General features: G+C 40.2%; 1 protein-coding gene across 2 annotated transcripts; it reads right to left on the bottom strand.

The window, feature by feature from the left end:
* Positions 1-2,230: 2,230 nt before the first annotated feature.
* Positions 2,231-22,796, bottom strand: erbb3a (erb-b2 receptor tyrosine kinase 3a). 2 transcript variants are annotated; one of them, XM_032514366.1, is made up of 29 exons: positions 22,435-22,796; positions 15,851-16,008; positions 14,909-15,095; positions 14,453-14,578; positions 14,269-14,334; positions 13,755-13,873; positions 13,271-13,412; positions 11,842-11,955; positions 11,249-11,366; positions 11,056-11,129; positions 10,861-10,951; positions 10,667-10,684; positions 9,680-9,897; positions 9,437-9,569; positions 9,192-9,285; positions 8,454-8,608; positions 8,312-8,365; positions 8,070-8,211; positions 7,869-7,988; positions 7,672-7,770; positions 6,972-7,157; positions 6,710-6,865; positions 6,516-6,591; positions 6,234-6,380; positions 5,042-5,139; positions 4,704-4,898; positions 4,538-4,606; positions 4,098-4,359; positions 2,231-3,112 (listed from the first exon to the last, which is right to left on the bottom strand). In XM_032514366.1, exons 1-29 carry the CDS (start codon positions 22,520-22,522, stop codon positions 2,337-2,339), a joined length of 4,281 nt encoding a protein of 1,426 aa, XP_032370257.1. In that variant the 5' UTR covers positions 22,523-22,796; the 3' UTR covers positions 2,231-2,336. The 2 variants fall into 2 exon arrangements, with proteins under 2 accessions (XP_032370257.1, XP_032370258.1); XM_032514367.1 differs by lacking the exon at positions 10,667-10,684.
* Between the last annotated feature and the right edge of the window lie 2,237 nt (positions 22,797-25,033).

The raw sequence follows: 25,033 nt of genomic DNA, 5'->3' as shown, positions 1-25,033 counted from the left end.
ACGGTGATTTGTCGACTATGCGACGGTCAATCGCGTGGTTATGACGCAATCGGAGCCATAACGTGAGGTACAATCATAAACCGTATATTAATATATAATAACCCTAACCCTCGAATAGAATGTGGCACTTGCTGCAGTACGATATCCATCAAGTCATTTTCAATTTTAATTTCAAATTGTTGTATTAAAGGATAATTTCACTTTTTCTTTTTTTTTTAACAGTCAGGTGCCCATGTAAACATTTACATAGGAATCAATCCTCCTGCCTATACATGCCATACATGCCATACACTGGCAATTAAAAATCTCCTACCAGTGCACTTCCTCCAGTCAACAGAGTTGTTTAATAGTTGTCAGAAACAAGAAACTGTGGAACATGTTTTAAATGAATAGAAAGAACAGGATTGATGGGAACTTGCTTGAAAAACATACTGGAATATGAATGACGTGACCAAAGCAGGATTTTGTTTGATCAGTTTTTTTAACAAACTGAACTGATGGGCAGAATTTGAATGATGGGCTGGACACTGTAGGTGGAATGTAGCCCCAGTAGTTGGCAGTTGTACAACACATTGGATACAAACTGCTGTTAAAAAACACAGGAGAAGACAAAATCCACAGAAATGCAAAATATGTATTCAAAGGTTTATGTAAAGCTTATATCAGGCTTCAGTAGTCAGAGTTGGTCATTTAGGTGGATATCTTTCCACTTTTGAGCTACATGGAGGGTAGGATTGGGACTCAGGTGCACCAGACTATTGTTTTAAGCCAAACTTGACATTTTGTTGACCTATAGGATAAAGTTACTTAAGATAAAGTAATGGCCCTGTTTACCATGAACCTTTAAAGCATGGCAGTAATGATAACCTGGAAAAACCTTACAATAAACTTCCTAATTTACAGAATCATGTAGTGCATTATTTAGGGATATTACCAGTGACAAAGCAAACATTATCCACTTGAAACCCCTGTGAGATGCAAAAAGGTGTTGGCTATGTTATGGCTGGAGTACCAACAAGGCAAAGTCTACTAATCCCTGGGGACCCATGCAGCTTGAGGTGCCCAAAAGCCACAAGTTCCCTGTATACCCGTTGGTTAATTTGACTAAGTGCACATTTGTTTGGGAATATGGACTACTAAATCACAATATCTTTATTACATTTACAAGGTACACATTCCCACTTACATTTGTGTTTAAATAAATAACCACAAGTTCCTGTAATATAAGAGACTGCAAGTAGTGTTCTAGCATACTGGTTTCTGGTACTAGATAAAATATGATGAAGCCTAGTGACCAGTTACATACAGTTTATAGAAAGCAGGAGGAATACTGTATATTGGTCCAATAGGACCCACAGCTCATTTCTGCCCCAGGCCCCATGGTGTTTAATCTGGCCCTGTTAGACTACTCAGAAAAATATGTGTTAAGGTTTGCTTATTCCCATAATGGCAACAACAATAGAAGAGAACAGAATTGAACCGCCTCTTTTTATTTTTTTGAGGTCAGAATGTTGTAGCAAAATCTTTAGACCTTACATTTGTTTTCATCATAAGGTCAATTTACTAGCTTTTTGAAGAGCTTTCAAATCTATCACTCAGTCTAAGGTGATGGAGTGCTGAGAAAACTCTCTATGACAACGGAACAAACTCAATTCTCTGATGAAGGCTGCGATATGTGGATGAGAGCTATGGAAAAAAGATGGATTGATCCCAAGAGGGGATGTTTACAGAAATTGCAATATGTCCAGCACAGGAATTGAACCCATGGCCCAGGGGGGACAGTTAACCGCTTCACTAAATGTCTATAAAATTGACCAAACATTTAGATCTAGATCAAATTATAATGTTGAAAAGGTCCAGAATTAACTTTTTCATTCTGAACATAAATTACATTTAGCGGATAAAATAATTTTAGTTGGTGCCTCAAAATAGCTTTTTCAAAATATTTTTAATGAATATAAAATATATTTCATGTATTGTCATTAAAAGAGGTCTCAAAACATAAAAGTCCAAACTCCAAACAAATGCGTTTGTTCCCAAGAAGCTTTGTTCATTTAAAAAAATGTAAACAGAAAAATATAGCTTGTAATCTGTTCATTTCTGTTAGTGTTTTCAACACTCAGTGCTATTATTTCTAGAAATGCCCTAAATTATAGGCCTAAATACAAGATATAATGTCAGCCTGTAACAGTAAACAAAGGTGTAAAAAAGTTACACATGCTGGGTTTTGGAAACTGTGTCCTAGGCTACATTATTAAGATGGCTTTGATTGCATTTCCTGTTTCAGGTCCTTCATGAATACTTCGCAGAGGTATGTGAGAGATTTAAAATGTTCCTCATGTAGGCACTGCTTTGGGCTTCAGAAACATTCTGCTGTGCCAGTAGTCTGGATTGTCAAAAGATCTTTCGCCAGGTGCAGGTTCCCCGACTCCAGCTCGCACTTTTACATAGGGCTCAAAGCCAGATCGATGTGCCTCTGTGCCCCCTACTGCTCCCTCCCCCTCCCTCTGCAGGTTGTGGTACACCACAGCATCTCCAGGCCGCAGGGCGGCAAAGGAGTCCATGTCCTCGTACTCATACGCCTCACCCTCGTCCCTTCCTTCTATCTTCAGCTCCTTCCTGTCTCTAAGAGCTTGATGCAGCTTTGGCTGTCTGTTTGTGTAATGGTAGTTACTGTCCTCCACATATTCATCCTCCTCTTCCGCCTCCTCCTCCTCCTCCTCCTCCTCTCTGCCCATACTCAGTGGTGTAGGAGCCGGTAGAGGGTCAGGCGCTGGAGGGCATTCATCTTTTTCACCCCTGATGTCCATGTATTCATATTCAACTTCATTAGATTCCTGTTGCTCTGAATCAGAGTTGTAATTGCTCCTTACGTGACCTCCCCTGACCTCCACAGATGATGTGGTGTCACCAGAGCATGCTGTCACTGCTGACGATACAGAGGAGGTGCGCTTCTTGTTCGGCCAGTGGCTGCTGTGCCTAGGCGAGACAGCTGTCAGACATGTCTGCTTGTTCATATACTCATATTCTTCCTCATCTGGGTCATTGAGGAGGACCGACGAATGAGTCTTGCCCATCCTGCCAGGAGCAACTCGAGAGGAAAGTAGGGTATCTGGGGAAAAAAAGAAAAATGGATGAAGTGAGTTTTGCCTTAGAATAATGTATTAGGTAGGACCTAGTCTATATCCACGATGCTCCACTTCCGGGATTTCTCCATTGCCGTCGGAAATTCCGCCTGATTAAACTCGTTTCAGCCAAATGTCTGTTACCTTCCGTTTTGTTTGTGTTGGAATTTTAAACTCTGATGGATTTATGAGGACTATGGTTAAATGTAAATGTAAATGTGCTGTATTTATATAGCGCTTTTCCAGTCTTAACAACTGCTCAAAGCGCTTTTACATCTACAGGAAACATTCACCATTTACACACATTCATACACTGTGGCCGGGGCTGCCGTACAAGGTGCCACCTGCTCATCAGATAAACATTCATACACATTCACACTCCAATGCGCAGCACCGGGGGCAACTCGGGGTTCAGTGTCTTGCCCAAGGACACTTCGACAATGACTGCAGGGGCGGGGATCGAACCACCAACCTTCCGATTGGCAGGCAACCGCTCTACCACTGAGCCACAGCCGCCCCTGCTCCTCAGATCTTTGCAGGGTAAATTGAGACAGCTAGCTAGACTACCTGTCCAATCTGTGTTTTCTGTTGCATGACTAAAACTTTGAACACATGTTCCACCAAAATAGTTCCTTCCCGAGGCTATGTTGCAGCAGCACCATGGCTTTTCCCGGTGCTTAGCGCCGCCCTTGACGATTGTGATTGGTTTAAAGAAATGTCAATAAACCAGAGCACGTTTTTCTCCCATCCCGGAATACTGTGTGGATTTTGCAGCTCTGTGGAGGAAGATCTGGCAAAACGAGACTAGGTAGGAACTATGAGGAAAATAGTATTAACCTGGAAGTTTTATATTCAGTCCACAACATGGTGGTTGTGACACAGCAGAACTAACCAGGCATGTAGACCCATTTTCCAGGAAAGATTGTTGACAATATGATTTCAATTGACAGCAAATATGAATGATGCTATCACCTCTCTCTGGGCTGTCTCCAGGAAGCACATATCCATTCTGGTCCTCTTCCTCCATATCTGGTGATGGAGTCTCTGGTGGCCCGCCAGACAAGCTGTCCCTCTGCGACATATAAGCGCTGTCCTGACGTTGACGTCGTCTCTTCAGACTGCCTGTCAGGGAGAAGTCCTCACTCATCTCAAGCTCCACTGCTGTGCCACAGCCCTCCGAGCTCTCAGACACAGTGCGTGCCGAGTTAAGTCGAGAGCGCGACTGCCACATGGCCTACATAAGACAACGCAAACAGACCAGCATTAGTGAAATGGCAAAAGTAGGATGTGATGTAGGATGATGTTGATGTCTTTCAAGTGTATGTCTTAATTATGCTCAGTTTTACTGAATGTACACACACAAATACAAAACAGTTTATACACAAAGTGGCTTAAAAAGCCCTTTTAGCTACCTGTCCAGGGTTGTCAACACCTGGGGTCATAGGCAGGTATCCAGCCAGGTTTGATGAAGTTATAACCACCTATACAAGAAAAGTGAGATTTAAATCCAGGAGGTGACAGAAAAGACATTTCCAGATATTACTGGCCATAAAATTGACAGGAAGAGTCATCTCTTACTCTGTGCGTGTCCATCCTGGAGAGGCGACTGAAGCTTCTGGCCTGAGACAAATAGTGGGGGGCTGGAGTCACACCATCTACCACCCCCTCCTCCTCCTCGTCCACCAGGTCAGTGTCTAGATCAGCCAGGTCATCCAGGTCTGCACTCCGCTGGGCCAGTTCATCCGGGGATGAGTCTTGTTGGCTGCAGTCCTCCTGTTGGAAAGAGGTGACATAAATTAGCATATTGCATATGCGCTTCTACTGAAGCGGCACAACACAGAATATTCTGTTTACAGTAAAAAACAAGAAAAAACAATTGCTATGGTTGTTACTGATAAACACACAGCCTTTCTTACTTTGATCACCAGGTAGCGAGGTGGATCCCTGGCCATTCGAGTAAATTCATTCGCCAGTTCTTTGAATGTTGGGCGGACATTCTCATCAATCATCCAACCTGAAAATTAAAATTAAGAGCTATGGTTTGCCACTCATTTTTCTGGATCTAGAGCATAGTAAAGAGCATCTGAAAGTAATTAAAATGTATAAACAAGTCTGCAGCCACGCAGCTCGTTGAGGCTGTACTAAGGTACAGCAATGCTTTGAGCTAAATGCTAGTGTCACCATTCTAACATGCTCAAGAAGACAATGTTAACATGCTGACGCTAAGCAGGTATAACTTTTTACTATATTCAATCATTAGGGCAATGTCTTAGCATGCTAACATTTGCTCTAAACACAAAGTTAAAACTGGAAGTCATTAGTTTTGCAAGAATGTGGTCATAAACCAAAGTATTGGACAAATAGTGAGGAGTTGCAGCGTCTGCCTAGCCAGGCCCACCTGCTTCTCTTCATAGTCGTCAGATTGATCTACCATATAATCAGTTATATCCTAAAAGTAAAGGGAGGCAAGCTAGTAAAGCCTGATCCGGCTGGGGAGAGTTCTAGCCTCACCAGGCACCTTTCCTTAACCTGTCTCTCTTAGTTATACTGATATAGTTTTAGACTGCTGGTGGATTTCCTTCCTTCCTTTGTCACACTGAGCTGCTCTCTCCTCTTCCTTTCCATTTGTGTGCATCCTGTCCCAGAAATGTTTGTTATTAACCTAGTTCTGGAGAGTTTACGATATGAATTGATACTATAAATAAAATTGAAAAGAAAATTTTGACCTGATAATGGCACTAGATGAAAAATCTGAAGATCACTTAAGTTTTTACATTTCATCCTGAGGGGAACATGAATGTCCAGTGATGGACCATATTTCATGGCAAGCCAACTAACATTCAAGACATATTACTAAAAGTAAAACAATGGACGTCATGATGGTGCAAGAAGAAAAGTCAGGTAACCCCCTAAGTCATTTAGATTCATCCTATGGGGACCGTGAATGTCAATCTGAATCCATCCAGTAGTTGATGAGGTATTTCCGTCTGAATCAAGGTGATGGAGAGCCTGCTGCTAGCATTGCTAAAAACCATGCGTTTGTATTACTGCTGTAGTTTTTTGTAGTTCAGACCAGATGTAAAAGAAGATTAGAAGACAGGCACTCACACTTGACCATGACCATGTAGACATCAATAGTGCAAATTTGAGGCTGGGACAGACGCTCGCCCTTTTCCAGCAGATCTGGAACATCCTGTGGACGCATCGTAGTATATGGCTCTGCCCCATAGGACATCATCTCCCATATCGTAACACCTAAATGAAGGTCAAAGATTCAGTGTAGCATGAAACAGCACAACTGGTGCACCTGAAACATCCATACCCGCAATACTGTTTAATAAACACTCAATATTATCAAAAGTGGTACTTGTGAGCTGCTTTAAAACTCACCGTAACTCCAGACATCGCTCTGATGTGTGTATCTGCGAAACAAGATGCTCTCTAAAGCCATCCATTTGATTGGTGTCTAAAGACGTAAACAGAGAAAGTATCTATTGATTACCTCAATGGAAACGACAGAATAAGTGTACAGTGAAGGTGAGTAAACAATAGCAGTGTGAAAAAATAAATTCAGGGCTGTGGACCTTGACTTCTTTGTAAAAGCACTTCTTGTCATCAGGGTAAATTAGGTCTGCAATGCCGTAGTCTGAGATCTGGGCGGTGTAATTATTCTTCAGGAGCACATTTCTGGCAGCCAAGTTTCTGTGGATCATTCTGTTCTCCTCCAAGTAATACATACCCTAATGAGAAAGGACAACAATGCCTTTAAGAGCTTGGGATATCAGTGGAAAAGAGCCAACAGTGGTTTAAAATATAGCACACCAACAGTGAAGGTTGGTCCTTTACCTTTGCGATTTGAACACACCAGTTGAGCAGCCTTTGCGGGCTCAGTTTGTTTTTGCTGTTCCTGACATGCTCCAGCAGGGAGCCCTGACTGCTGAGCTGGGTGACGAGCTGCAGGCTGGCACCGGGACAGCTACCCAGGGTCCTGACAACGTTAATGTGGTCCATGCTTCCAATGGCCATCATGTGCTGCATGATGCATGAGTAAATCATTATGGATCTTTAATAGAAAAGTCAACCTTTGATTCAAATTTTAAAGGAGTACTTCACTGAAAATCTTTGAAATATCAAATATTCACTTCTTCATTGTTTCTTAATGGAGGTGAAGATTCCACAGTGAGGGGAAATATCAAACATGAAAAATGTCATTAAAATATTTCTCAAGCCCCTGCAACTTAAGACTTTTCTGTATGTTCAATATATTGAAAATTAATAATCCTTATCTTAATAATTAAAGCTAATAAATTGAGCTATTTTGTGGAAAATTATCAGAACAGCAGAGAAGTGCTGCAGGAGGGATTTCAGAAGTTTCTTAGAAACGTTTTGGCACATCTTTTCTTTTTTGCATGACTCTGGGAAATTCTGTGAACTCAAGGTGACTATGCAAGGTAGCAAGCTACTCTATACATTTTTCAGAGCCACCTTTCAAGCCTGGTGAGTATTAGACACACAAAAGATATGTTCCTTTAGGTCATTTCCTTACTTCTGTCAGCTCATAGAAGGTCTGCCGTCCAGTGCGATCATGAATCGTCTTTATGGCCACAGGAAGCTTCACTGTATCGCCCTCAGGGATCCAAATGCCCTGTGAAGTAAGAAATAGAGAAATAGTTATAGTTTGTTAAATGAATATCAAACGTGCAAGAGGAGGTTTGTATAGACAACTGCCACAATCCCAGCTACCTTATGGACTGATCCAAACGATCCATTACCCAGCAGCTTGATCTTACGCAGCTCTGTGGGCTTTAGGATCCGAGCGTGGACTTTAGACCCTTTCTCTCCAGGATCCAGTGGCTCAAAACTCTGGAGACACACAGATCACGTGTTGAAAACAAACTTTAACTTAACCTACAAGCGTTGCAAAGACGTCAGACTCTGACTGACCTCTCCGCTCTCCATGTATCTCCTCATGGCTCGCTTGCGACGGATGGCCAGGCCTCGGCGGTACAGTACAGTCAGCACAAAAACAGAGAATGAGGCGAAGAGGACAGCAATCACTCCCAGTACGATGGCTGTGGTCTCTTGTCTGATGGCAGATGATTAGGAATAAAATATGGCACATGACTTGATACTGAGTAAAATATGTAAACATTTTAAAATATGTCAAATTGAGAGGAGCAACGTACCCAGAAATGTACCGAGATGACCCCACACAGTCTCCAATTCCTGGGCCGTAGCACCTATACACAAAACACAGAAAAGAGGTAAAAAAAACAAAAAAAAACATACATATGAATGCAGACAGAGAGAGCTCTACTCATATCTTACCCTTGGGTGCAGTTGATGTGGCATGTTTCACAGCTGCCTTGCTTGTTGGGGAATTTAAAGATGACCTCGTCCCCTCCCATAACCCCCTCAGGACACGAAGAGACACAGTGTGGACCGTCCTGCAACCTGGCACATGCTATACACTGATCTGCTCCCTTAACAGACAAAGGGATAGTTCAGACAGTTCAGTAGTTGACAGGCAAAGGCAAAGCAGACAGACATGGTTCAAAGTCAGTGGCAATATGGAGTATAATTATGTCACTAGGTGGCAGCAACACACACAAAGCTATTACAGCACACTATAGATTTATATACTTTTACTTAAGAACTGCTTACATCTCTCTCTCTCTCTCTTTGTCTCTCTCTCTCTCGTATGCACATATACATTACTGCATTATTTTTTACATCCAGTTTGTATTGATATGCAACACTGTCTACACAGATTATATTACTTCATTTATATTTTATTTTATTTATATTTTAGCCCTATATCTTAACTTGCACTATTTTTGTGTCTAAGATTCAGATTTTCACAATTTTATTTTTTAGTTATTTAATGATCATTGTTGAAGGTGCTTGAGGCCTAAGATTTTCATTGCCAATGCCTACTACTGTTATTGTTGTGCACATGACTAATAAAGAACCTTGAACCTTGTTTTGTAAAAATTACTGTAAAGCAGTGTAGCTATTGAGACTGTTGTTTGACATTGGTTAAGCACTGAATAAAGAAAATCATACCGGGCCTGTGCAGGTTTGCTTCCCTTCCTGGACCTTACACTCTGGGTGGCATGGCATACACTCTCCTGATTGAGTGGCAAACTCACGCCTCTCCCTACATTCAGAGAAAAATAAAATATTTCAACAGACTGCAGATAAGATTGAAACACTTGGATACAGATATGCCACAGCAAACATTACTCACATTAAGGTAAACACTATAAATATTATTACTCATAGTATTCTTTTTTTTTGTAAAGACTCACCCAGTTAAGAACATGCAGTCTGGCACGCACGTTCCTCCCCTGTTGTATTTCTTACAAGACAGACACTGGTTTGGCATTGGACCCCAGCAGCCATCAGAAGAGCACAGGGGGTCACATACATGGCCCTCAATAACTACACACACACAACGGAACAGAAAAATACTTTATTATCATCATAAACACTGACAAGGGAGATGGTTAAAAATGACTCTCCCTGAGGGAGAAATTTTTACCCTCACTCACCACACTGATTTCTCGGTCTGTTCTCCTTGAGGTCGATGTGCTTCTGGCGTCGCTGTGGGCGAGAGCTGCTGGTCATGATACTCGTCCAGTTAACGGTGTCATGGTAGCAGAGCTTCTTGTTTCCTGTGATGTAGACGCCGCCATCGTTTATTTTTCGCAGTGAGCGTAACCCCAGGGAGGTCAAAGAGGGGATCTTCATCACCAGAAGAGAGTAGCCCCTGAGTAGTAGTGAATAAATGTTGTGTAAGAAATGAATAGTTGTAATTTTGTTTAAAATATTATGGAAGCAAATAAAGGGCTTTATAATTTAAATTTAATGGGCAACTGAGTATTTTACTCTAAAAACAAGCATTCTGAATTTGTGATTGTTGAAATCCTTTACATTTTTTTAGAAGGTCATACAAAGTTTTGCAATTTCAAAAACAGGTTAAGGTTTAATGTTCACGAATTCATACAGTCAAAATTCACAATTTAAAAAAATTGAAGTGTCCAGGGTTTCCACCTGTTCATGTGAACTTCTATTTGATCATATTGTTTGAGTTTGAATTACACCAATCCGATTTGAGAAACTTGATTTATTTTCTTGACTTGATTTCAGTGGACACTTATATTTCTGGAATAAATCTTTGAACCTTAAAAACAATGATACCTCTAATATCATGTCTTAAATTGCACAACTGAATATAAACTCTGTGGTATTTAAATTTCAAGGTTATGTAAGTAGTCAGAAGTGATTACATTTCACAATAAGGAGTTGAGTTGCCTATGAGGTTAAAGTCTTGATGGGGTTTCTTTTCTTCCATAATTTGCAACCAAATACTAATCAATTGTCATTGTGAAGAGCATGCAAGAATGTGAACTCATTAAAGATTTGCACCCACCACCAACTCACACAATCCCAGTACTGAATATGCCCTGTAAGATAATATATAATAGGTTGTCCATAAAGAGGAATCTACAGGCAGGCATGTGAAAAATGTACTGTACCTTTTAGAACTCACTGCTCTACATGGGGTAACATTGAGGTACAATAAGAGAACAAAGAGATACAAGACAATCAGATTCATGCCAGTGAAGGTTTAGTCTGCAATGCAGTGAACAACATGATAGTACGGTGACCTTAGTCAACCAGAACAAAAACAGTGTTAGAACAAAAAGAGAAGAAAACAACTACTGCTCACTTGTGAAGTGTTCTTCCCTGAATTGTTTGGAGGTTGGAGAAGACTGACAGGTCAGATATGTTTTTAGGCCACGACTGTATACTGAGAATATCTGAAAATAAAGACATTGCGTTACAGAGGCTTTAACCAGTCTGCAAACATTGTGACGTGGCATTAAAAGCAAAGTACACCGACAGTTTAAACAGACACACACACCTGTAATCTCCCTCACAGTGTTGAAGATTTTCAGTTTTTCTGGATCAAGGGCTGGTACATTGTTGTAATTATCACTTTCAACAGGGAAAGAAAGATGTTAAAATAAAGGCCAATTGCAAAAAGTATCCACAAAGCACTGATTAGATACAGTAAAAATTCTGTTGTATCTTATAAACTTCAACTATCAGTTTACCCTTCGATCCCAGTCACCAGGAAGTGCAGACTACCCTGGATCTTAGTGCAGTTTATGAAACTGTCAATGTTGAGAGCATCTACAGTCTGTCTGGTTGGACTTCCTGTGCCATGGCAAGCTGTGAGGAAGATGAAGAAGAGGAGGAAGAAAAGGTCAAGAACATATAAATTCAGGTAGAATGAACCAGCAGTGCTGGCAAGTACCTGAGAACATTCACTCATATACTGTTCTTCTAATTATGAGACACATGATTAGTTACATGTTATGCTACTTAGACTGTTTACTCTAATTAATTTGACAGCTAAAGTTACTTTACGGATCAAGATTTTACATACAAAACATATCAGCAAATAAAATAAAACACATTTGTAGAAATCAACTCCACCTCAACAAGCTATACATGCTGCTTCCACAAATTATGTAATATACAGTAAAATGCAAGATGTTTTTTTACCTGCGACAGAGTTTTACATTGTAAAGGATAAAACCACTGCTGACCAGAGTGGGGCACTGTGGGCTTAGCTTGGGTCTCAATTGCATAGAACAAGTGCCCTCAATAAATTGTAAAGAAGCAGTGGAATTGTCTTAAATACCTTTAGGACAGAGGCCTCCACAGGGTTCACAACTTTTTACTCCGTTTTTCTCCACCTCCATTTTATCAGACGGGCAACTGCTCACACATGAGCTGCCATCCACCACAAAGTTAGCTGTAAAAAAAAAAAAACAAGAAAAAAAAAACTTAAATAAGAGACATAATGTCCATCTCCACTCAAAAGTGTTTTTTTGCATGTTTATTTCCCCTAAAAGTCTGACCTTAATTCATAACTATTATCTGTGCAAAGTTTGTCACAAGAGAGGTGTTTTTTACATTACTTTACTGAAGGGGGAAATGTCTTTACACTTCCCAGAAATCTTAGATTCAAACATAGCTTGGGCAAGCTTGATTTGGTAAGTCACTACTCCGTAAGCCTATTGATGTCTAAAAGCCTGAAACCTCCAGTGCAGAGATGTCACCACAGAGAGCAAAAACACTGTCATCTGTCATCATAGCTGCGTCTGCTACAGACAGTAAAATTAATGGACACAGTGACGCTATAATATAGTATAACTATAGAGACGAGTGAAGTCTATTAAAAGCACTTTTCCGGTGATAGCTGAGCGTTACTGCGCAGCTGCAAACTGAGCTTGACAACGTAGATGTGACGTTAGCAACCTGTCTGAAAGTTGTAAGTCTTCTGGTAGCTGTGCCAAGAGAAATATCAATCATTCTGAATCTTGCAGAGACGGAAATGAAAGTCACGTGATAATGACACATTCATTAGCCTATTTTTACAAAAACGTCTGCTAAGGAGCCATAACGTGAGATACAAGGTAAAGGAGCCTTATATACATTGTTGTTTCTTTAGAAATAAACAATGGACAAATAGTGTCTTTACATGCTTCAGATGTAGAGTTATTTGTTGTCAAAGTGGCACCAAAATTAATGGAAGTCAATGGAATGCTAACAGCGGGTGATGGCTTGTTAGCATCAAAATGGCTCCGTAGGAAGTACGCTTAGTGGAGGCTCGCTTACCCCCTCAGCCACTGCCTTTTACAAGCTAACAAGCAACAAAAAACAAATACAAAATCCTAACTACACTTTAATAAATAAATTCCAAAAAAAAAATTAATAAATATCCTTCTGAGGCAAGCCCTTCTTAGAGGTTTTTTTTTACTTTTGATGTGGGAAAACTAAGTTAAACAAAAAAAAAAATTTTTTACATACTTTAAAAAGTGTCTCGGAGGCGACTTTAAACAACACTTAAGCAGACAAATATACTTGTAGCCTACATGAGCAGGTTACGATTCAGGTAGTAGCTTATTTTATGATAGAGTTGCAACTGCTGTTTTAGAAAAAGCTTTGAATGCTGAACAAAAATTTGTATAAAAAATAAAAAACTGGATTGCTGCTATTGGGAGAACAGACAGCATCGGTATATAACTGTGAGTCTGTGTGAACATAGAAGGCAGTGTGTGACTCACTAGGGCACTGGGCCACACAGATGGATCCATACTGGTACTTGGCATTGGGGTTGGGCTCCATTTTGAATGTGTGCTTGTTGTAGATGATGGTCTGGGGACACAGAGGCACACAGGCGCCGGAGTTGTTGAAGTTCCTGCAAGCCTGTAAAACGTCACATACAGACACAGTCAACCACGCAGCATATAGATATGTTTTGTGTGTTTATGTTTAAAATAGGCCTTTTTCACTGCAGACATCTTGACTTGTCAAAGTAAGAAAGGCACAGGTGTGTCTAATAACATTAATGATGGCTCTGTTCTATTCAAGTCTGACAGTTAGCCATGACAGTGTGATAGCTAGTGTCAAGAATACCAGGACCCTGAAACTGACGCAGCTGAATGGAATTCAGCTATCATTCATTTTAATATTTACACCTGTGCTCTTCCACTGTGAAACGTCAAAATATCTTCTGTGTTAAAAAGCCTATCGAAGCAGCAGACTTACAAAGCAATCTGTATCCAGGGCTCCAGTGCAGCCTCCGGCACACTCACTGTGACAACAGTCGCTCGGGTTTCTACCAAAGCATCGGCCGTTACATTGAGGAGCGCACACAGTCTTTGTCACTGAAAGAGAGTTGCGAGTATGTTAATTTGTTGATCTATTGCAGCAGTGGTTCCAAACTACTAAACTACACTAAACTAAACCAATTCACCCCTTTGTAGTGATTTTTACCATCCATGCCCAATCATACTGGTGCAACCTTTTTCCAGCTATGTGTATTTTCAATGACCCAACAAATCAACTGTGATCAATGTGCGACATGTGGCATATATGAACTCACATGAATAATAAGTAGAATTATACAGGCCTTATTTCTTAATTTTTGATGTGTGAAAACTTAACATTTTTAATGTGGTAAAAATGTACAATAAAAATTGCCACAACACACTTTTGGGAACCACCGCATTACAGAACTGAGTTGATGCATGAGAAATAAAGGGATGCTGATGTCACTCACGGATCTGGCAAGTGTCATTTCCTGGACCCCAACATGGAAGTTCTCCACATGCTTTGTTACAAGGCTCTAAGATAAAAATTAGTACATGCACTTTTGAATTTCAAAGCAGACCATAACAATGGCCTGGCATTAAAATGGAAGGTAATTGATGCTCATATTTGTAATAATCATCCTTTACACTCACTGTCAGGCCCATTGCCTTCAATCAGAAGATGAGCTGTTCCATCCTTTACTATGTCCAGCCAGTTCACCTGCTGGGCGTAGCTCAGGTACTTATTCTGGATGATCTTGACTCCTCCTTCCAGTATCTCTGTGGGCGGCACACAGACATTTAAACAGAGAGAGACAATTAGCAAAGCAAGCCCCAACGGGCCCATGACTCATCCTATCGACCTCTGCCATTTGCTGATTACTATGGCTCGTACAAACTCAGTATAATGTACTGGAGCTCATGTTGCACTGGCAGTTGAGACATTCCAGGGGCATACCATCACTGTGACTACACACACACGACGATGAGGTACTGTGAAGGTGTGGCTGCACTGTGTGGGTGTGGGAGCTCCAACTGAGTGTCACAGCCTTATCTGTTTCACTCCAGCCTCCCACACTTGAACACACTAACCAACTGCCTTCCTGTTACCTGTGAGGTGTGTCAGGCCCAGTTCTTGAAGGCCAAAATGCCCGTCCTTCTGGTAGTTGAGCATCACAGCCAAAGCGTATTGGTCCTCATACAACGTGGTTCCTCTGATGACACGCAGGCGGTCCAGAGGCAGACGGCTGAACTCGGTGACAGCTAAAAGGATGTAGCCAGTCACCTCCCTGATAGACTGAAGGGTGGAAAAAAAAGAGAAATGAAAAAACTCCTACTGGTATCCTCTGATTTTATTAGTCATAGTAATCAGAGTCACAACCTGGCAGCAAGGTGGTTTGTGTGTGTTGCTGGTCACCATGACGGTAGTGCAGTGATTGATTTAGAAAGGAACTTGGAGGGGGACTTAAATGAGCTCATTGTGCATTTGAGACAGAGACACCATCCACTACAGAGGGTGATAAACAGTTCAGATGTGGAATTGTTTTTGGCATCAAGTAAATCCATAATATCTGTCTAGACTGGTTACCATGCAGTTTTTCTCAGTGACACATATGATGTAGTAGTGTAGTTCTCTATTAGTCTATATCTGCAACATTCCACTTCCATTGCAGATGGAATTTCATTCTTTTCGGCCAGATGTCCGTTACCTTCCTCTTTCTTTGTGTTGTAATTTTAAGTTCAGGTGGATTCTCTGCAGGGTAAATCGAGACAGCTAGCTAGACTATCTGTCTGTTACCCAATTTAAAACAACCTCTGAATGTACACATGTTCCACCAAAACAAGTTCCTTCCTGAGTTTCTGGTGCTTAGCACCACCCATTAAGATTATGATTGGTTTAAAGAAATGTCAATGAATCAGAGCATGTTTTTCTCCCATCCCAGAATGCTATGTGGACTAGCCAGACCCTCAGCGCTGTGGAGGAAGGTCTGGCAAAGCAAGACTAGCTCTCTGTAGACTTGTTGTGATGCCTTCAGGTGTTCAAAGCCTCACCTGCAGGAAGGAGAAGTCTCTGGTGTGCTCCATCATGGTAATTTCAAGATTGCCCATCACAATCTCACAGCCAGTGTACATCTCTTTCATCAGGTTGTACTGGAGCTCTGAATTTCCTGTCGTGCTTAGAGCATTGTGGGTGCCGGAACATACAACCACTGGAAAAGTGAAGAATGAACTCTTGTTATTGTTAATGTGTTTACATACATCTATTTAAAGGATAGGTCTGGTGATATTTCATATTTTTGTTATTGTGAAAACAACAAAATTCCTCTTCTGCTGTCCAAACATTTTTAGTTGATCCCAGCAGTAAGAACCTAACCTAAGTCCAAATCCCATTGACATTTGTAGCAATGCTAATAATTAAAAATCCAGCCTTGGAACAAGTATAGAACACAGTACGTTGATGGCGTGCTTTATATCTACATAAGGACAGTAGTTGTTCTTTTCATGGGATTTGTTGTCAGTACCCAAAAATATAGAATAGCAGCAGCTTTATCTTTTAACAAACATTCTTTTACACATTGCATTTTACAGACAATTTAACAGTATCATTATAGCATGTGCATCTTTACCCAATGGGAAGGAAGGAGTTTAGTACCAAGGAGTGCAGAAAGAAAGAATTTATCTGCTGTGCATGCAATGGTATCACAATACAAATAAAATTATGCATATTCTGTTGCTGTAAATCCTTTACAAGGGAACAGCGTGAGCCCTTATAAGGACTGTTTTATGCAACTTACTAAAAAACACTGTGTTCTGCTTGCACAGTATAAATGAATGTACTGTAACAGTGTGAAACAAGCTGAGGATTGTACACAGGGCATTTCCTTCTTTGAGGAAAACATACACGGCCTTGTTTATGGTCTGTGGGAGTTCAGCCATTCAGCGTCACTTGAAGGCTGCTTTGCTATTCAAATGTCAGACAGGAGAGAAGCAGCAGAGAGAAAATAAGAGAAAGGGAAGGACAGAGAGGACAGAGAATTAAACATGACCGTTGAGCTCAAAGTCAATACTTTGTCTGAAAATACAAACAGGAACTTGTGTAATGTTAACATTGTGACAAACATAATATCTCAGTTCAGTGGGAAATGTTAGAGCTTCAGCATGCAAGGATATTTCAAATAATAATGTGCTTCCAACAGTGGATGTTTGCGGGGAGATCTGATTCAACATGATAATGACCCCTTGCACAAAGTAAGATCTATAAAGAAATGGTTTCCCTAGTTTGGTGGGAAAGAGATTGACTGGCCTGCACCCATTCAACACCTTGAGGATGAATGGGAAATTGACCTCGAGGCGGGAGTTATTGCTCAACATTAGTCTCAGACACAAGATGATCTTGTGGCTACACGGGAGCAAGTCATTACCTAACATTTAAACTTTGAAATTCTTTTGTCCATGAAGTTTAAATCTGCACTCACAAAGATTTTGCTTGTTCCCTGCCCTCTAAAACATATTTTGTCTACCATGTTGACAATTTTTGTCATGGTTGTATGTTTCTGTTTCCTGTTTTATTTTGAAGTCTTTTTTTCCTCCCTTGTCTTGTCTAGTTTTGCTTCCTGTCTTTAGTTTTCCCGCCCATGTGATCGTCTTATGGGTTTCACCTGTTTACCCAGCCTTGTGTCACCTGTTCCTTATTTTCTCATTACCCGGTGTATTTAGTCTCTGTTCTGTCTTTGTCTCTTGTCGGATTATTGTTTGCTGTTTAGTGGTTTTCGCCACTGTTTCTGTGTGTGCTGGTCCTGGGTTTTTTTGGGGGGTTCTGTCTGTTGTTGGGATTCTGCCTGTTCTCTCCAGGACTCCTTTTGTTGTAAGGATTTTTGTTATTAAATATTCAACCTCAATTATTGCGTGCTGTCTTTGCACTTATATAACCTATATGTCCTATATTCTCTGAACCACCTGACAATTTTGGTTTTATTCAAGATTTTGTGGTGTGAAAATTCATTTGTGCTCACAAAGTACTCACAACATTTGAAAATCAACAGCAACGTATTGCTTTAGAAATAGTGACCCATTTATTTTGGATAATCCACAGAATACAGTGTGAAACAGTTTTTATTCAGGGACTACCATATATTCTTCTTTAGACGGAAGTTCCAATGAAAAGTGTTTACAGCAAGGTGTGTGAATTATCCAAAGTAATTAAGACAGTTTAGTTTCTAGATTTGATGCAATATCTAATATTTTGAGCAACACATAAAATCCCATTCACCTCAATTTCATTGGTGAACTTATGGTTGTTGATCTTGTTGTCCTCAGTAAGGATCTGAGGAATGTTTTTGTTAAACCACCCTCAAACACAGGTCACACACATGATGTATGCTGAACACACTCAAAAACACATTCCTTCTACTGCCATCAGAGTCCAAATTTGAGCCCAGTAGAACAACAGGATCAACAAGGGCATAAAACAGGATAATGGGCATAAAACAGGATAATGATTATTAACCTTAAGGCATAGCAAGGTGTGTGTGTGTGTGTGTGTGTGTGTGTGTGTGTGTGTGTGTGTGTGAGAGGTGCATGCAGCGAGCATGTCCTGGGTCCATAAAGTCCAGATAAGAGTCACTTTATTGTGTTTCTGAGAACATTGGGCTCACAGGAACTGGCTCTGTGCCAACTCATATTAAAGGATCAGTTCACTCAAATAACAAAAACATACATTTCCCAATGTGTCCAGGTTTTGTGTCATTGTGGCTAGTGGAAAGTAGAAGATATGTTTGTGTATATATATATTTGGTTGAACTGACCTTTTAAAGAGGATTTCCACTGGTTTTACACATTAAGATCTATTTACTTGTCAGGAGGAGTACTACTTAGCCTTTGAAAGCATTTGTATAATGTAGTTGTGTGTCTGGGGGGAGCTTATTAAGGTTTGACAAAATAAGCATTGTCATATGGGTAATCTGGATTTAAGGAGAGTAAACATCAAAAGAAAGTGTTTCAATGGGGGCATGGAGTTTTGCTAGGCAGTCAGGGTCTAATGGTGCATTCATGCAATAGCTAAAAGACTGGGAAGAACAGAAAAACTTAATACTTAAAGTTATTCCGACTTTGGAAATTTCATGCAATATGCCAAGATGGCTGCCAATTGCTGGTATATGTTAAGATACAGTTGAAGCCTGTTAGCTTAGCTTAGCACAAAGACTAAAAACGGGCAAACAGCTAGCCGGTGTCTGTCTGAGGGTAACAAAATCCACCTTCTGGCATTAAGCAAAACATTATACATATAGATCACTGTGTTAATGGTGGGTTATTTGCAGCACTATTTCTTGGCAATGTGCAGTTGCCAAGCAACCAGTGAGGACTCTGGTAAATGCCGCAAAAAGAATAGTTTGACAAAAATGTCTGTTATTCCTTTGATATTTTATTCAGATGCAAATGCAAGCAATGGTTGCTTTGCAGATATTTTCAACCAGTCTATCTTTTCACTGTTGGGAGACATCGGAGCTGTCAGAAATTTCTTATAATTTAGGTCTTTACAATATAGGCCTACCACAAATGCAGCATAACAAAATACTCTAATAAGTTGCCTTGAGAGAAGTGTTTTTGGAATTGGAGCTATAGAGGGACTGGTTGGGATATCTCTGTCTTTGCTGTATCCATTTTGACCATATTTTTAAAAATCTGTTTCTTGCTGGCAATTAACTTTAAGAAGGGAAACCACTGGAGTAGGCTACTGTTTTAATGTCACAGGACATGAGCTTGCTTTAACATTCACTTCTATGCATGGGCCATTTCTACATATTAAATTCCCCAGTTTGCTCCGTGTCAGGGTAATGACTTGCAATAACTACTTTGCTTTCAGATTTTTTTTCTAATTAAAAGCAATTCAATTGAATTGATATCAGTTTATGAGCTGCTCAAGGGTGAAGCTCTTTATCTACCCCGCCTTAGTTAAGCTATCAGTGCATGACTTGCTGCTGTTGACTCTACACTGTTTCAATTGCCTGTTGAGAAATACTTCTGAGCATCTGCGCACATACATTCAAGAACCTTCCACACGCCACAGTATGTACAGTATGCATATAGTTCAAGAACAACCCACTCTAGAGGGGGACAAACCGGTGTGCACACATGCAATACAGTGTGTGACAAAATGTTATGTCAACCATTCAGACAATGCACAAGCTGCAGCTGTGGAAATCTGAAAATCTCAACAGGCTGAGTGGGTTTTTGCTGTCAAAGGAGGACTTTCAGTGTTGGCAGATAGATGATGGGGGGGGGGGGGGAGGAAGGGGGTGGAGGCTTTAGAGTCAATACACACATGCATTAACACACACACACACACACACACACACACACACACACACACCACACACACACAAGAACACAATGGCCCTATTTTGAAAGAGTACAAAACAAGTGTCGTAGTGCATCAAGATGTGCGGCCAAGCCTCTATCTGTCTGCACCAACACTTTACTTTCTGTGTCTCCTCACTCTTTACAGACACTGCAGCATGTCTGCCTTCATATATATTCCATCACTAACTATTCTATACAGCATATAAACTCAGAGCAAAACGGTCTCATTGTCCTTGGCACTAAAGTGTAACCTAACACATGTTGAAAACATAACATGGATCAGGTTCAGCTGTTATTTTCATTTGTCCACAACCAGGGTTTCAAAAAGAAGAGAGGGAAAGAAAGAAAAGAAAAGAGGGAGGAGGAGATAAACAAGCCTATTAAAGCAGTCAAGACAATGACTTACAAAGGTAAACAGAAACTTGGCACAGGATGTGCAAATGATTACTGCATACCTCACAAGTGAGCTTGTACACACTCACACACACAAGCAAACACAAAGACAGACACCTGATCGCATGAACTATTTCTTTCTTCACTAGTTCACAGCCAGAGGTTGTGTACAGATAAACTGGAAGATTTATTTTCTGTGTTCCCAACACGTACAGGACTGCTCAATCTTTAGTGAACAGACTAAGGCCGTCGCAGAGATTTTCTTTTCATCAAACAGAAGCAGCAGAGTATTTGCTTTTGGATACATCAGTGTTCCATTTGGAAGTCACACCTGTAAAACTACAGAAGCAATTTAAAAAGGCACCAACTATTGTTGTTTTCTTGGAAGATATGAAATCAATTTTTACACTCAGGTGCTGTGCACTTACACACTGAGCCTCCTCTTATACATTACATGTTTAACATCTGAGACATTAAATTGACATAATGCATGTTTTGCCATGAGGATATTTCTGGAATAAAAACTAACTTCCTGTTGGCACAACAATAGTGTAAAAAAATACCTGTTTTCATTTCCAACAAGTTTGTGTAATGTGTGTCCCTCTTGTGCTTTCTGTCAAAAACATCTCCTCTTAATTATCAAACCCTGCTTCTTGCAGAAAAGTGCATTGAGGATATAAAATGACAACATAAAAAAAACATCATGAATGGCTCCCAACACAAAACAAAACTATATTACCATTAATTATCTATTATGACTGGCCAGTTATGTCACATCACGGATATACATCAACATAACAACTGCAACCTCTTTTCAAACTGGTTACTGCAAAATCCTGTTCAACATCTGGCTGAAAGAGACGTTCTGAGAAAATTACACTTTGACATCAAAATGTACTTCTGAAATTCATTAAAACTTCTTTAGTTTTATTCCAAGAACTTGACCAGTAAATCTGAACAAACAGAGTTTAAGTCCCAAGGTTTGCATCAATGCTTCTTGACTGTCTAATGAACAAATAAAATGTTATGCCTCAAGTGATAAACTGTATTTTTTATACCAGCGTTTTTATCTTTTCAGTGTTTCATTCAGGTGCCATAGGCATCTTGTGACATTGTTTTACTCAAACTTGATTCCCATCCAGCCAGGTGACCACAACAAGAGCACAAGGTCAAAGTTCACAGAGTCTTGCTGTGATTCAAATTACAACACCTCACTCACACACCTCACACCAAACACGTCACTGCCCCAAGTGGTAGAAAGTAACTGAGTACATTTACTTAAGTGCTGTGGTTGAGTACAATTTTGACACACTTAAGGAGTTCTATCTAATTTCTACTTCACTGCATTATAGTGGGAAGTAGACCTATTGCACTTTTTTACTTGAGTCACAGTTAACATGTTTTATTGTGGTATTAATAATTTTACTTAGTAGCCTACTAACTAATACATCTGAATAGTTATCCCACCATACTGAGAAAATGGCAATATAGACATAGGCTATCAGAGGTAAAGTCTTTCTATATGACTGTGGTTGTCAGTCAACAGGCGGTGTAAGGTTGGGCTCCTCTGTCGCAAAGCCTTGAAACAATTGAGACAAACATGATAAAGCACACAGAGAGTCGTGGGAGAGGTGCAAGTGACTCACAGCAAACAAGTTTTACGTGTGCGGAACAGGTTCTGTTGACTGCGGTTTGTGAGAGAGGACAGGTGTTTTCCTATAGCACATAGAGTGAACAGCTCTCTATACAGGCTATATTCTGGGATAGTTGAGTATAAAAAGTGATGATTCTGGACGCAAAAGTGTGTGTGTGTGTGTGTGTGTGTGTGTGTGTGTGCGTGTGCGTGCGTGTGTGTGTGTGCTGGTGCGTGTGTTCTAGCCCACCTCCTTGTGTCTGTGCGGTGCAGAGTTGGAGAGCACACGGCAACAGGACGCACAGCACTTGCTGTACGTTCCTCATGAGGGCAGTCATCCTCACTCAAATTTCCAAGATAGTGACGTTTCAAACAAAAATTGCCATCACATTAATAAGAAGCGTGCCCTTGTCTCATAGCAAATGGTTCTCGGTGGTTTCAATCCAAGAGAGTCCATTTAGAAACAGTCGTTGTTGAGTTAATCCAGATTCCCTTTCTTATTTATTTCCTTCGTTTTCTTCTAGTATTCACATGAAGGAGTAAATCCGCTCTGTAGTGAAAACCTGTATGTGTATTTCCTTTTCTGATATTTCACTGAGCCGTAACCTTACAAGCCGCCCGCTCCGTTCGTGCGAGAGGAATCACTACAGCTCTGTGATTGGAGCGCAGCGCTCAGCCAATCAGCGGCGGGACCGTCTGTTTCGCTGGCACTGATTTATCTGGGAGGGCCTAGCCCATCCTGCTGCCTCAGGACTTACAAAACCTGGAAGCTCAATGCAAACTTTGAAATCGCCTTAAACAATGCAGTTGCACATTTTGAATTTCAATTTCTTACATCAATATAGGAAAACATAAATACTGTATGCTTTTTGCCATGAAACACGGATGCATTCAGGAGGAGTCTTCAAAACATGCTTTTCCCCTAGCTGATTTAGGTCAATGATTTAGGTTAATAATTAGGTGTGAAACGGTATTTATGATTCATTTTGTAAAATAAAAACCCACAGCAGCTATGACACTGCAATACAGACATGACAAAAATAGAAATAGCAACACAACTGAATTTTCAAAAGGCAAAGAAGTGTAAAATGTAATTTGATCATCTATTAGTGAGGGGTAAACTATTTAAAAGTTTAGTTGCAAAGACAGCAAAGGTTTGGTCTTACATCTTTTTAAGTTTAGCCCTGGGAAGATCCAGAAAAAAACAGGAGAGTAGATGTTCCAAATGTATAAACGTACAGGGAAAATACTCTCATGTAGCAAAGCCAAATGAAAAATTAAAACGGCAAATTGCTGTGTGTGCAGTGTGTATGCAGTAGGCCTAAATTTACATTTGTGTGCTTAATCACTGTGAAAATGCAAATTTTTTTTTGGGGGGGGGTGTATCATTACGGTCAGGCAAGGTGAGTCACTTGCTCTTTCCCCCTCATAACCTTTAACATAGAATGGGCCCTTTTTACTGCCCTGAAAAAGCAAAGCACATCCTCACTACTATTTTCCTGTTAAAACAATAAAACAACAACAAATAAACACTTCTACTCCTGCTCCTTTTTATGTGTCAAGTCACACATGATTGTCAGCAACATTTCTTACTTCTTATCCGTTGTCTTAACAATCGGGCGTTGACCTCTCCACTCTTTTACGATGGTGCCCTGGAAATTTGAGATTATTTTATTGCTATAATTTTATTGCTGCATGATTTAACTGATGTAGGCCTACTTTAGACTAATTTGTTTATGAGTTGTGCATATCACAGTTGTACAGAAGGAAGTGTTCTTCTTAAAGCCAGACTTATATCTGGTTTGGTTAGAACATTTTATCTCTTGTCTTGTTAGGTGTCACTCAAGCTTGACGCAAACATTGTCTGCCTGGAAGAGTGGGCGAGCCAGCTGAACCGCTCTGTAGAAACTGGCTCTGCCTGCAGCCCCAGTCCCACATGTGCATGTGTGCGTGCACACACACACACACACATACACACACACACAGCACAACACAAAATAAAGTTGTTGTTTTCCCTATTAGCAGGTTAAATCAAATTACATACAATTATATGTACTATATCTGCCAGAAAAATGTCTCCAGTTGACAAGAAAGAGTCACCTTCTCGTTTTTCAGTCAGGTTCACTTGAAATGTGAAAGGGTGTTCAAGATAAATAGTTAATACTTCACCACTACCAGGAAGTCATTTTTAAAAGTATTTCCTCACAGAAACGGCCAAGAAATTCAGGGAATCAATACAATTGTAAGATCTCAAGTGTTTGTTGCAGGAGAACAGCAGCATAGTTGCACTTTTATTCTAAATAACAAACTAGAGCACAGTTAAAACACACACACACACACACACACACACACACACACACACACACACACACACACACACACACACACACACACACACACACACACACACAATCAGCTGCAACAGGTACACAGGGTCAGGAAAGTCTTTTTGACCCAACTGTACAGGCTTTACTCAAAATATGTGTTTTGCTACTTAATCATGATTTTAGCAAACTGAAGAAAAAGAAAGTAAACTTAGTTGCCATAATCAAATTTACTCTGAAAGCTACTAAATTATTAAGTTTTGTGGTGAAATTGATAAAAATACAGAAATTGCATCAGATATACATGGCCGTTGTTGAGATTTTAGAGATACTGAGATCATAGTCCAAGTATCCTTCATCCTCAAATAATAGCGATAAGGATATATTTCCATGCTTAATTCAAAACTGTTATTACCTTAAAGTTAAACCTACCTTAATACCTTAATTTTCTTTCTAAAGCTTTTTAATCTAAACAGTTGCATGTTCTATATTTTTGTGTTGGTTTAAAAGGTGTTGTAAGGAATA

Source organism: Etheostoma spectabile, chromosome 4, assembly GCF_008692095.1.
Source record: "Etheostoma spectabile isolate EspeVRDwgs_2016 chromosome 4, UIUC_Espe_1.0, whole genome shotgun sequence".
In the NCBI taxonomy this organism is placed as follows: domain Eukaryota; kingdom Metazoa; phylum Chordata; class Actinopteri; order Perciformes; family Percidae; genus Etheostoma; species Etheostoma spectabile.
This window is presented reverse-complemented; position numbering and strand designations above follow the sequence as displayed.